Source organism: Plutella xylostella, chromosome 24 (genome assembly GCF_932276165.1).
Source record: "Plutella xylostella chromosome 24, ilPluXylo3.1, whole genome shotgun sequence".
Taxonomy (NCBI): domain Eukaryota; kingdom Metazoa; phylum Arthropoda; class Insecta; order Lepidoptera; family Plutellidae; genus Plutella; species Plutella xylostella.
Window position 1 is genome coordinate 3,757,562 of NC_064004.1, and position 13,959 is coordinate 3,771,520.

General features: G+C 39.9%; 1 protein-coding gene and 1 long non-coding RNA gene across 4 annotated transcripts; one reads left to right on the forward strand and one right to left on the reverse strand.

The window, feature by feature from the left end:
* Window positions 1-340: 340 nt before the first annotated feature.
* LOC105388213 (zinc finger protein 37) lies at window positions 341-9,480 on the reverse strand. 3 transcript variants are annotated; one of them, XM_038110753.2, is made up of 6 exons: window positions 9,207-9,480; window positions 7,553-8,392; window positions 7,152-7,253; window positions 3,486-3,629; window positions 1,672-1,847; window positions 341-474 (listed from the first exon to the last, which is right to left on the reverse strand). In XM_038110753.2, the coding sequence occupies exons 1-6, from the start codon at window positions 9,351-9,353 to the stop codon at window positions 429-431; spliced, it is 1,455 nt and encodes a 484-aa protein (XP_037966681.2). In that variant the 5' UTR covers window positions 9,354-9,480; the 3' UTR covers window positions 341-428. The 3 variants fall into 3 exon arrangements, with proteins under 3 accessions (XP_037966681.2, XP_037966682.2, XP_037966684.2); XM_038110754.2 differs by having other exon boundaries at window positions 9,190-9,480; XM_038110756.2 differs by lacking the exons at window positions 341-474; window positions 1,672-1,847; window positions 3,486-3,629 and adding an exon at window positions 3,886-4,014.
* A 1,810-nt stretch (window positions 9,481-11,290) lies between these two features.
* LOC105394224 lies at window positions 11,291-13,207 on the forward strand. Its single transcript, XR_007267709.1, has 2 exons — window positions 11,291-11,449; window positions 12,777-13,207. It is a non-coding gene; the product is annotated as an uncharacterized LOC105394224 (long non-coding RNA).
* Window positions 13,208-13,959: the final 752 nt, after the last annotated feature.

The window sequence follows — 13,959 nt, forward strand, 5'->3', positions numbered from 1 at the left end:
ATCTTAAAGTAAATCTTATCTAATTTAATCAACACTGCGAAGCTTCGTGAGTGTGGAGGAGAATAGATTTGTTGACTGAGAAAGAAGTTCTTTGGTATACGGTACACACCACACACATAAACACGTACCGTCATACACAACAAGTAACAACATTTTAAGGATAAGGAATCACAGGTAATGGTTTTTTCCGAACTTGAGCATAACACTGAAGTACGACTGACTTGCACAAAATAATTTATATGTAATATTTGGTGCAAGCAAGCCAAATTGTATAACTATTTTTAAAGAAGTACTTACGTTCCTTTTTCCATACACATACAAATAAAATAAAAGTGTATCGTAATCTGTACATTTTTTATTCAAAAAATTGGAAAACTATCGTACACAGAATTATTCTTTCATATAACATATTAATATTCGCTGCAACGTCACTGCTCGGGGAAGTTGGGGTCATTGCGGTTTATTCTGATGATCCTGAGGAAAAAACATTATGTCACTATTTACAATGAAAAATACTATCTTTTAATCGGAATTAGGTAAGTATTATCATTTTATGCATTATTAATGGACCGTTACCTTGCCTTTATGGCTACAACAGTATAAAATGCATGGGGGAGCGTTTCAGGTAATGTGTATGAAGAAACAAAAATGTGTATGTAATTTTATTTCCACACTGAGTGTGCTATTCGTATAAGTCACATCCCATAGCCATACAACATCACCACCACTCTCGGTAGAGATGGTAGAGAGTATAGTGTTATGTGCCCAACACTCAAGGAGTGTGTTATAATTCGTTTGTGAATTCAAATAATGATCGTGTGGGTAGTTGTCTTGTGTATGTGTGTCTTGTTGTATGTGTGTCGTTTTTGTGTGCCAATATCTGCGTTTGTGTCATTTTATGTCTTTTCGTCTGTCACACGAGTGTAATGTTTGTCAACATACATTCTCACTCCACTCGCTTTGTCTCCTCATGCGTGCCGTGCGCGGCGACGCACTCGTGCACGTTGTTGCGTTAAGCCGTCGCATTATAGCAATTTATACGAGATAAGATTGAGTTAAATGCTGCTTTGTGTGTTTTATGGTGTTTTAGTGCGTAAAAAGGTGTTTTGTGTGTTTTTTAGTCTGTTGTGTGTCTTTTAGTGTGTTATGTCTTTTAGTGTGTTTTGAGTCTTTTAGTGTGTTGTGTGTATTTTGGTGTATTGTGGGTCTTTTAGTGTGTTGTGTGTCTGAATAATATTTGCCGATATAAATTTCCGCTTCTCTCACTTTGTTTCCCCGTGTGTGCCGTGCGTGGCGGCGGCGTGGCGACGCACGGTCTGTCGCTTGGCGTACGTGACGCCGCAAGCGCCGCACGCGAACACGTGGCGCCATGTTATAGCAATTTATGCGAGATAAGATTGAGTTAAATGCTGCTTTGTGTGTTTTATGGTGTTTTTAGTGCGTAAAAAGGTGTGTTGTGTGTTTTTTAGTCTGTTGTGTGTCTTTTAGTGTGTTGTGTGTCTTTTAGTGTGTTTTGTGTCTTTTTGTGTGTGTTTCTTTTAGTGTGTTGTGTCTTTTAGTGTGTTGTGTGTCTTTTAGTGTGTCAAAAGATGTGAGTTGTTCCAATGTATGTCTTTCGTGTGCCATTACACGAGTGTAATATTAACCGATATAAATTTCCCCTTCACTCACTTAGTTTCCCCCCCGTGGGTGCCGTGCGCGGCGGCGGCGTGGCGGCGCACGGTTTCTCGCTTGGCGTACGTGACGCCACACGCTCCACACGCGAACACGTGGCGCCGCCGATGCACGCTGCCATGGTGGGCACGCATGTGCCCCACTGTGTGGAACGTGCGCGGGCATTGGTCGCACTGGGGGTGAAAATATTACTGTTGTACAAGGGATAAAGATAAAGATAAAATACTCTTTATTGCACACAAACAGAAACAGTTTCACAAACATGGAAAAGAAAATAAATAGTACAATCGGCAGCCTTATTACTAAAAGTAATCTCTTCCAGACAACCACATTGAAAGGAAATATAAAGTATAAAGAAAGGGGTAACGTGTGACAAGACAAGAGATAATACAGGGATTTTCAAAATCAACCCTTTTTGGCTTTTATTTTGTAGTTGGGTTGTAATATTTAGAAACTACACTACACTAAACTATTTATACACCGTGTTGCAAAGGTTATCGGTATTAAGGCAAAAGGATGTCATTCAGAAGACCGTTGGTGCTTTGGCATGTGAAAAAATAGCAAAAAAGTCACAGAATTTGTAGGGCTTCGTAAATTTAAAGCTATTTTAGACGCTTTTTGAGTGCGGTGGTAGCTCAGTCTGGTAAGCGCCCGCTTGTCACGTAAGAGATGCGGGTTCGAATCCCGGCGCTGACATGTACCAATGAGTTCTTTTAATTTAAGTACAATGTATACTATCGCTCTTACGGTGAAGGAAAACAACGTGGTGAGGAATCCTGCGGTTCTACCTTTTTTGGCATAAGATTTATTTGCCTAATCTCGTATTGCATAGTAACGTTTGGTCAATGTCTCGTTACGCCGAAAATCGTATGGCATAAATCTCGTTTAGTAAAAAGTTATTTCGCATAACATTGTTTAGCCTAATAATGGTATGGCCAAATCTTGAATAGCCTAATAATGCTATGGCATAGGTTTATACAAAGTAATAATATTCGTTTGGCTTTAACTTTGACGGAGCGTCTCCCTACATAGCGCAAACTGGTGCCTTGTATTGTTTCCGCTGTTTGGAAAACGCTCCGCTCCGCTTCGCTGCGCTCCGCTTTGGTTTTGATGAACATGTGCACCTAACACGCTCCTCCTCGCTTTGCTCGTCGTCGCACCTATTTTTAGGTTTCGATCCCATGGGGTTTGTAATAATTATATTGGTCGTTAACTTTCGAATTTTTGATCATACAATATCGTGATTTTCGGGATGTAGGAGAAAAATACCACAATTTGTACATTTACTACATACTTAATATATTATTTACAAAGATAACATTAGGAGAAACAAGATTATACATAGGTATAGACGAACATAAATTTGAGCAAACGAAACTTAGGTGTTTAAAGATTGTGCCTAAAGAGTTTTAGACGAAACGAGCCTTATGCCACATAAGTCTTGGCAAAGTGATGGTTCGGCCAAAAAAGTTTAGACCATACGAGTTATGCGAAATGAGTTTTGGTCAATAAAGATTATGCCAGATGAGCGGAACCCGAATCCTGCATATATCTACAGGGTGTTGCAAAAAGGGTATAATAAGCCGAAACCTACATGTGCAGCATGGCATATCTAAGCCCGAAACTGAAATCAGAATTTGAAAATTCGCCAAAAAAAAAGTAATTCTCCATACTAAAAAGTCACGTGACGACGTATACCATGCTGCACATGTAGGTTTCGGCTTAGTATACCCTTTTTGCAACACCCTGTATATTATGTATGTATTGAGAACGTAAATTTTGCTACTCAAAAGGCTTCTTCACACACTGACCTTAACACTCTTCTCCATATGCATCTTCCGATGCTGCACGAGGATGTTCCTCCGGCGGAAGGTGAGCCCGCACTGTTCGCACGAGAACGGCCGCTCGCCCGAGTGTAGGCGCAGATGCTCTATTAGCATGAAGCGCTTCGGAGACTGACGGAGAGAGAGAGAGATAATTACTGTACTGCCGTTGGGTTTAAAACGAAACTTGACAGATATTGTAGGCGTTTGAAAGCGCTAAACACCTTCTAAATACTGTCTATAGTATGTTTGTAGTTTGTAGTAAGGCCCTAAAACACTAGAGAGAGAGGATAGCTAAGTAAAACACATTAGTGTAACTATTACAACTTTAGTAAAGGAAGTGCTATACGCTGCGCTGCCTGGTCCGTAAACACAACCATACCGCGATGTAGAACGGGCGTCGCTAACGCCATCTAGTGAGAAGCATAGTAAACATATTTTTTAAATAGCTGCTCGAGAACGGGCGCTCGCCCGAGTGCAGGCGCAGGTGCTCTATTAGCATGAAGCGCTTCGGAGACTAACGGAGAGAGAGAGAGAGAGAGAGAGTTAGTAAAACACTAGAATGAGAGAGAGAGAAGCGTAGATAAATGATTAACTCTTTAGTGTAGGGTCCACGATTTTATCAATTATCCGCTTCGGCGACTACCCGGGAGACACAGAGAGAGATTAAAATACTGGAGAGAGAGAGCTTCTAGATAGATAGAATACTTACACTTTATTTCTACACCAAAAAAGAATAATAAAATGAACAAGTTGTAAGTTGATTAGATTGATTATTATCGCGATCATAAAAGCGATATCTGCCAGACGACCTTACTTGCAACTAGACACTGGAGAGACACTGAGATAGTTAAACACTAGAGAGACAGATAAAGGTAACTAAGGCCGAGGCCCCATTAGTGCGTTACGTCCCAAAAAAAATTGGCAGTTCACTCAGGCTCAATTTTATTAACAGCAAAAGAAGTGTTATAGGCTGATCGGTAAAAACAACTGCATTAACATCAATTTTTGAACTTGTTAAGAAAAAAACATCACATTCTTACCCTAGGTGTCCCGAGAGGCAAAATCATATCCTACGCCGACGACACTGCGCTACTCTTTTCGGCTGACACCTGGGAAGAAGCTTTCAGAGAAGCACAAAAAGGCTTTAATACAATCAACAGCTGGCTTAGTCGAAATCTGCTCTCATTAAATGTTGATAAGACAAAGTACATGGCATTCTCAATACGCCACTCTGGCCAACCTTCAACTGACTACAACATTATCTCCCATACTTGTTTACCGGGCTCAGTTGACTGCTCTTGTCAATGTTTGGAACGCACTCAATGCATTAAATATCTTGGAGTCCTAATTGACAGTAACTTATCATTTAAACCGCATATTGACCTTTTGACCTCTAGAATTAGAAAACTCATGTGCCTTATATAAATAAATAAATAAACTCATCTTCATATTTAAAACACTTAGACATGTCGTGGAACCCACAAAGCTCAAACAAATATATTATGCCCTATGTCAGTCTTTAATTAGTTATTGCATTAGCTCTTGGGGAGGTGCTTCTAAAACAAATCTAAAAAGTGTTGAAGTAGCCCAACGCGCTATATTAAAGGTAGCCACTTTTAGACCTTCTCGTTACCCGACGATTCTTCTTTACAAATACTGTGAAGTACTAACTGTCCGCCAATTGTTTCTGCTCAAGATTTTAACCAAGCAACATAGGCAGCTCATATATAGCCCCTTAATTCTAAACAGGCGCAGAAAACATAACATTTGTATAATTAGACGCTATAACACTGTTTTTATTCGTAGATTCTTTTGTTTTTTGGGACCATTTGTGTACAACAAATTCAATAAAATAAAATTCATATACAATATGAATAATTTGGCATGCAAAAGAGAGATCACAAAATGGCTACTATCTCTCTCCTACGCTGAGACTGAGAACTTATTAACTGTTTTGCAGTAAGTAATGTTTATTTCTGTTTGTGTAGAAATCCATTTATTTTTAAGTACTTATTTAAATCTATTCTTACAACTTTGTGAACTGAGAGCTTGTTTTTCTATATGTACACGAATAAATATATATATAAATATAGATATGTGTGTGTGTGTGTGTGTGTGTGTGTGTGTGTGTGTGTGTGTGTGTGCGTGTGTGTGTTATGTATATGTTAGCCTAACTACTTTAACTATTGTGTTTAATTAACTATCACATAGAACAACGCGGACTCGGGTGTACCCTCGGGAAGCGCCATAGCGATCTTTCTTGATACAAAAAAGTCTGCCAATTTTTGCGGGGGGAAATTTTACCGTTTACCATGATTATGTCTCATGGGATATATCATTATGAGTTTTAATTCCCAGCAATAAGGGTTACGTGAAGTGACATTTAATAATGAACACAGTGTCTTCATTTTTCTTGCCAATGGATGTAACAATTATCGATAAGTGTTATCGATGAATTTGAGAACATGGGTTAGAAATACTAATTTCAAATTAATTAGGTACAGTTAAATTTAATTAGGAATGATTAATAAACGAAGTCACCCGCTTTTTGCTGTACATTTATACTCACGTGATAAGTCGCGAGCCGTATCGCCGTTTTTGAATGAGTACAATGCACTGAAGTTGTCGAGTAAGTGGGCAACCCGACGGTCAGATGCTTTCAAGCCGCCCCTTCGGGCGGCCTCTGACTAGGCTTAACGACTGCTGCCGAAGCAGCAACCGGGACCCACGGCTTAACGTCCCGTCCGAAGCACGGAAGCGTCCAGAAAAGAACCATTTGAAATCGGTAACTCATGCTGTACCTACCAATGGCTGACCGTGTCAGTTGTTGCTTAACCTCAGTGATCAGTTACGATTACTGAAGCCAATTCGACTACGGACGCTTCCCAACTATGACCTTTTTTGTCGATTAATACATATCTACATACCGGTACATCACTATTGCATTTTTTTGACATTGGTTGCTAGGAAACAGCTTATAACAATAAACCATGACCAAATCTGTGATCAAATCCGGAATCAGAATATTCTATGAATTGAAGCTGTCATTTTAGTATGTAAACAAATCATTTTCTATGAAACGAACGCTTTGCCAACTAGATTGAGTCTAGTGAAAATTGAGACTGCAACTAGTTTTTATAAATCGGTGGGCCTTTCTGGCCTACCACCCCGCCAGAGGGGAACGTCTGCCTATTTCGTCTCCAGACCATTCATACTCAATGAACTATCATTATGAACTTCATTATTAGTAAGACAAAACCATAGAGTATTTTAATTATAGGGTCTGGGCGCTGCGAGCTGAAATACAGGTTTTACCTAGTTCGGCAGCAGATGCTACTTACTAAAGTTAAGTTACAAATTCTGAAATATTTACAAATTGTCTTAGTTATTAAGGTGTAAAAATTGTATGCTTTTATGGAAATAAAGAATGTTTATGTTAATCTTTTTTCGATTTTGTATGTTGAATATCTTATACTAAGTGCCAATTTCTCCATTCTCGGTTAGAGCATAACCAGGGAGTAGTGGTTAACTTTTGACACATCTGTCATGAATTTTATATGGAGATGACGTTTAATTTATAAATCAATCCCTGTCGGTTAGATAACCGACAATGGAGAAATTGGCACTAAAGGCGCAGTAAATAACACTAACCTTAAAATCGCAGTGTTCACACTGCATATAGGTCCCGGTGTTGTGTTTCAGCACCAGATGTATATTCAGGTGATCAACGGTCGTGTAGCCTTTGCCACAATTCTGGAAATGAGAAGTAATTTTATGTATATTGTATACCTAAGTAATAATCTCAGAAATATCAGTTTTTAGTGTTTTTACACTTTTATTAACTTATACATTCTTATTACTGGGTATTGGGAGTTAAACTGCCGGCTAAACTAAGTAAGTTCGCATAGATGAGTCAGTTCAGAGGCTCAACTATGAGATGTAGGTATAAGAGGGTGTGAAATATGACAGTTTTGGAAATATACTTTCCAAATAAAATACTTCACATTATTGGCCCATATTTGTGCCATAACTATTATATTTGAATGTCTTACCTCACAGATGTACTTGTAACCAGTATGCATTTGCATATGATTAAGATATGTGTTTTTGTTGGACAACACTTTATCGCATAATTCACATTTATGAGGTTTCATTCTTCCTTTCTTAGGTTGTGGGGTGGTGTGACCCATTTCACTTTTTACTCTTCCTTCTATTACTCTGGTATCATTAGTTTTAACATCAACACCTACATTTGAAGGATCTCTTTTCTTAATAGTAACAGTTTCATTTAATGGTTTAGCTAAATCACCAGTATCAGCTAACACCTCTAAAGCATCCAATATATCTTCAACACATTCATTTTTTGTTGGGTCTTTATTAGGTGAACATTTAATTCGTATACCATTGTGTCCCTTTTCTGTCTTCACTTTTTCTGTTTTAATTTTGGTTAGGAATTTTGTAGTTTCTGCACTCTGTAGATCAGAAACATGTTCCAGTTCATCTAATAAGGCATCATAATTTTCTATTTTGACTGTTATGTTTTTAATATCGTCTTTATCTCTTTCATCATTATCATCATCATCTTTAGGGCGCCCTGTATTTGTGTCTTCATCATCTGAATTCCACACATCACTACTATCAGAGCTGTCATTATCCTTTCCACTGTTTATATTTTTATCTGCATGGTTGATAACATCTTTATTAAAACCTTTAACCATTGCCCATGAATGTTTAACAATTTCTTGTTTAATTTTATCTTTTTTTTGGCTTTTTGCAATGGTAGTAAGTGTTTTGTGTGTTTCCTCACATTTTATTTTAAACCTGATGGCTTGCTTGAGTATAAATAGGCAATCCTGGCACATATTTGTTGGTAGATGGTCGGTTGGATGTATCTGAAAGTGAAAAGGATAGCATAGCATTGATTTGAAGACATGGAATAATCTTATGATGAGTAATAAACAAACTTTATGCTAATGTCAAGCTTAAGGCATAGTTTCACAATAGTATAATAGTTATAATAGTTAGATCACTAACACCCCTGGTCATCTAAAATAAAATTATACACCATGTCCTTCTTAAATTCTGGATAGATGTGTCAAAATTCAAGAACTAATCCCTTGCTATGATGTAATGACGTGGTGTTAATGATCTAACAGAGTATAGTGAAGGTGAACCTGGGACTAAAGGTATTGTGCCTTGATTTGTTTTGACAGAGTGTACAGACAGAAAGAGAAAGGCATGGATTTAAAGCTAAGTTGTTTTGTATTAATAATATGATATATATATGTGGGGACATCTCACACACGGCCATCCAACCCCAAGCTAGGCAGATCCTGTGTTATGGGTGTCGGACAGCTGATATATCTACACAAATACATAGATAGATACATACTAAATATAAATATCAACACCCAAGACCGAGTACAAATATCTGTCTTTAAACAAACAATATATATATATTGGTGATGTGTATTTTGTTAGTAAAAAAACAATGTGTCTATGTCTTAAGTCGACATTAGCTTAAAGCTCCTTTATCTAACTCGGCATTAGTGTATCAGTGACAAAGACTAGAGCTGGTCTAGGGATTTGTCACTTATCAAAGGATCGCAGTCAGAATAGCGTAGAAATGGACTTATGTGAGTACAGACTAGTGGAGAGGGGTATGCCTAAGCTGATAAAAGGATATTACCAAGCATAAACACTCACAGTTACTTTAGCAAATGTCAATACCGCGATCCCATAACAACTTAGTACTTTGGCGTTGTTTTTCTGAAATAACGACACCATATCGCGTTTGTTTGCACTTAAGCATATTCGGCAGATAGTATTGAAGGCTGCCTCGCGGTTTTCCATCGTTTCCTAAACTAAACTGTTAAATAAGTACACAACAAGTACACTCCAATAAATTGTTGTGTTGAAAAATTGAAATAAAATGACTATTTGACTAAAATAAATGCTCAAATCAACCATAAATCAACTGTCAGTCACAGTGAGGCTTAACTGTCAATGTCAAAGCACTGTCAAGCCTATCACTTGTCTTGTCTCCAAATTACACTGTTGCATAGTAGATCTCAGTGTTATGCTCAAGTTCTGAAAGAAACCATATCCTGTGATTCCTTATCCTTAGGCCGTGGCCACAGCTTTCAGCGGTGCGGGATGAGGTGCGGCGTGAGGGGCGGCGGGCGGTGCGGATTGCGGTGGTATGCCACAGCTCGACCAGTTGCGACCGCGGCGTCAACGCGCGTTAAAAACAAAATTATTTGTTTTGGTCGCGCGTCGGCTAGTCTGTCCACTTGATGCCGCCGCGCGCGCCGCTTTGAGCTGTGGCCGCCTCGATACTCTCTAGCAGTGGCGGCTGCACCTTAAGTGCGCCCGTGCAACGCACTACCATTTAAAAACCTTCTAAATATGTAGCTTCCTTCTTCCTATACCATACTAGACTAGGTAGGTACGTCTAAAGAAAACTTCACAAAAATACCAATATAACAACCGTAATACCTACCCTAAACAGAAATTACATAAATCATTCGAACGTTACGAGTTAAATTAAATCGAGCTGGCCTATTTTGATTTCTACTGCGAAAGAATTAGATCTTATTTTTGCTTGAACAAAAACGGCCTCGTGCGCTCGGATTGTCGCACGGAGCGAGCTCCTACACATAGTATGAAACAGGATGGAAATCGCCCGGCGCGTGAGACGGAAGATGCTCAGTACAAACTGTATGCAGTTCTAGGATAAATTCGTGCGCCGCACGCGACCGGAAATTGCCGAAATCATACGAATGACGCCACGGGACTCGGGATCGGGAGGCGCGGGCGGTGGCCTTGACCGGTGGCGTGACCTACGAACGATGCACTTGTCATGTCATTGTCGCAGTTTCACCTTTCGCGCGCGAATACGTAATTAATTTGTTACTCTTATTACTTATTAACTAAGAAAGTAGTAAATATTTCGTGAGTGTATATGTGTGTGTGTGAGTGAAAATGAGTGCAAAATACAATATGGACTTCATAAAAAGCAATAGGACATTTCAAAATAGACTGGACATTAAATCTGCTGTGGGCCGCCTCGGCCTTTTCTCATCTTGAAACAGGAGTGCAAAACAAAAAAATAAACTTATACCTGAATTTTTAAAAGTGAAATGTACAATAAAAAGAAATGGTTATGTGGATGTGAGACTAAATGCTTTATTTTGCTTTCCGTGTGTTGTTTTCGTTTCGGCGGAGAGGCAATTTCGCGTCAAAAAAGGAACGCAGAATGGATTTAAAATATACATAAGGTAAAATATACTTATAATTTTTTTACTTTCAATTGTAATAGGTACCTAATCTATTTTTCTTCCAAAATTTACTAAACCCATAAAGTGCACCACCGGGTATCTGAGGCACCAGCCGCCACTGCTCTCTAGTACATTTGTTTCGCTCGCACACCGCGCCGCCCGCCGCCGCCGCGCCAGTCAACCCGCGCCGCTAGCCGCGCCGCATTTCGCGCCGCGGCTAGCTGTGGCATACTTCGTACGTTGTCTAGCGTTTGTTTTCGGCGCTCACCGCTAGCCGCGCCGCTCGCCGCGCCGCACGCCGCGCCGCAATTGGCTGTGGCCAGGGGGTTAAAATGTTGTTACTTGTTGTCGTATGACGGTACGCCCGTGTCCACGTTGTTCTATGTGTTTATGTGTGTGGTGAGTTCCGTATTCTAAAGTAAAGTCCTTATTCTAAGGAAAAGGAAGTCCGTGAGAAAAAACTTCTTTCTCAGTCAACAAATAGGTAAAAATCTCAGACTACCAGTAAAAATGATCTTCTGTCAGGCTTCTTTTGACATTGATCTTGCATGATTTCGGCGTTAAATTCTGGTGTTTTATAATTTTCCAAAATGCCCATAAGTTAATGATAAAAAAATCGTAAGTGTGATGATGGGACTGGGTGAGGAGACTGTCGAATCGACATGGCTTGTGAGTACCTACTTTACCTAACATATTTAAGTATATTTTTTTAAGGTGACAATACTTTCATCTAGATCCAGTTAATATCCACTAATTTTGCCCCCACTGCTGGCTGCCGGCAAGTCAGTGAAAATCGTAGAAGGCCATGGTTAAATGTAACATTGTAAATGTATTTCCCTCCCCTCAACATCTTTTGAATTATTTACGGAAAGTAAATGTTAGACCAGTGTTTTTCAACCTTTTTCACGATGCGACCCCCCTGGTATAAAAAAATATTTCGCGACCCCCTTGACGCTTTCGGTTTTTATCATGTAGAAGTATTTATGGTATCCATGATTAGAATTCGAAGTACCTTCATAATTATCGGATTTAAAAACAAATTATTTTAAAATTACATACATCAGATACGTCGCCATACGGTACGTACCTACGTAGAATTTAATGCCATTATACTTGTGGTCGTCGTCTTTGAACCAGGCAGGAAGGCCTCCCACGCTGCGTTTGTCTGTTCGTGGTATCCACTCGATAACTCGTCTACCCCAACGGTTATCGGTTCTTCGGCAGATATGACCTTCCCACTGCCACTTCAGCTTGCATATTTTGACAGCTATGTCGTTAACCTTAATCCTCTGAAAGTTATCCTAATTTCTGATACGATCCATCAGAGAAACCCCAAGCATAGCTCTCCATAGCACGCTGAGCGACTTTAAATCGGTGTACCAGTCTTACCGTCAGTATCCACGGCTCTGCACCATACGTCATCACTGGCAGGACGCACTGGTTGAAGGCTCTGAGGAATGGCCGAGGAGAATATGTGACGAAGTTTCCCGAATGCAGCCCAACCCAGTTGGATGCGCCTTGCAGCCTCCTTGTCGAAGTTGCTTCTGCCTAGCCGAATAGTCTGGCTGAGATATACATATACTTTCACAACTTGGATTGTTGTCTCACCAACGATCACCGGCTCCGGTTTGATGTGAGCATTGTACAGATAAACCTGACCCCAATCAGAAGCATTGTTAGTATGAGAGGGGGGTCAGGTTTCTTTGCACCTGACCATACATGACTTTCGTCTTGTCCAAGTTTATACCGAGGCCTACACGTTGGGAAGCAGCATTAAGGCATTAGCATCCAGTTGAGTTCCTGCAGAGATTCTGCCATAATAACAAATAAATATTAATGGTCTTTATTGATTTTTTCACTAAAGTTCCCAGTTTTTTCGACCTTTGGCGACCCCCCTACAGGAGCTTCGCGACCCCCCAGGGGGTCGCGACCCACAGGTTGAAAAACACTGTGTTAGACTATACACAGTTATAAACAATGACCCTATTTATTCCAGTACTCAGACTCCAAAGAATCCCATTCATCAGTAACGAATCGCAGCCAAACCAGGAAACACCGCCAAATCCTCAGAACAAGGAGTTGTAGACAAAAATGCGACTCTTCTCCCGATCCGTTTCTTGGCCCAAAATGCGCCTTCGGCAGAAGAAGACACCCTCTGCACCCGTCCTGCTCTCGCAATCTGATCGTGTCAATGACGGAAAATCTTGGGAAATGTGCTAAAAGTCTCTGCTATGCCGTAAAGGAAGGATTCTTGTTTCTAGGATGCGTCCCTTGTAACGATTTTGTGGGGGCGGTCTGTGATTTTATAACCATTTTCCACAGCTGTCTGCTGGACTTTTTCTGTATTTTCACTCGGTGTGTGCAAAGATTGAAGAAGTATCAGTGTTGAAGTATTGGAGTTATTAAAGTTGTTTGTTTTTTATATCACTTGGTAATTTTATTAAATGTCTTGGTACTGGTGATAACAATTTTTCTTCACACTTTCATTCAAGAGGTTAATCACTAAATTCTCATTATTGTACTGCCAGTTTCAATAACTCTTAATAACTGTGTTGTAACTTTAAGCCCCTGTTCCACAATGTCTGGTTAGTCGCTACCTGTCGGATAACATACATGCTGTCACTGTCTAAAAAATAATAACAGAGAGTGACAGCATGTATTTTATCCGTCAGGTAGCCACTAACCAGACATTGTGAAACAGACCCAAATGTGTCAAAATAGTATGAAATTAACTACCATTACCAACTATCGGTATAGAGTTATTGAAACTGGCAGTTAGTGATAACTTGTTAAGCTGTGTGGCAAAAAATGGACAAGTTAGCGAGTTCCAGTAATGAAAATGTTGTCACGTTGCGTACGGACTGCCCGTACATTGGTAAGCGTGGTCGGTTACACGTGTCCTGGAACGCCATGTCCGTATTTGAAGCTACGTGTACAGTCAGGGCAAAATGATCCAGTCTGGGCGGCGGTACCACAGTCGCATAGGTGGGCACCAACTGTATAGCTCCACTTGCATAAATTGTCTTTGCAGCAACCTACCTCTGTTCGCAGCCGATTTAAAAATCAAAAAAAATGGGGGCTGCAGAGACCTTTAACTGTTACCAAGAACTTTGTGCAGTTACATATAAAGTCCTTGGCTGTTACCATAGCTGTTACCGATGCATAGCAAAGCCATTATT

Coding starts and splice junctions, on each gene's coding strand:
- LOC105388213 (XM_038110753.2), bottom strand. CDS start 9,353: ATGGAAAACCGCGAGGCAGCCTTCAATACTATCTGCCGAATATGCTTA. Junction 8,393..9,206: donor TGACATTTGCTAAAGTAACT/GTGAGTGTTTAT, acceptor TTTCACTTTCAG/ATACATCCAACCGACCATCT. Junction 1,848..3,485: donor ATATGGAGAAGAGTGTTAAG/GTCAGTGTGTGA, acceptor TTTCACCCCCAG/TGCGACCAATGCCCGCGCAC.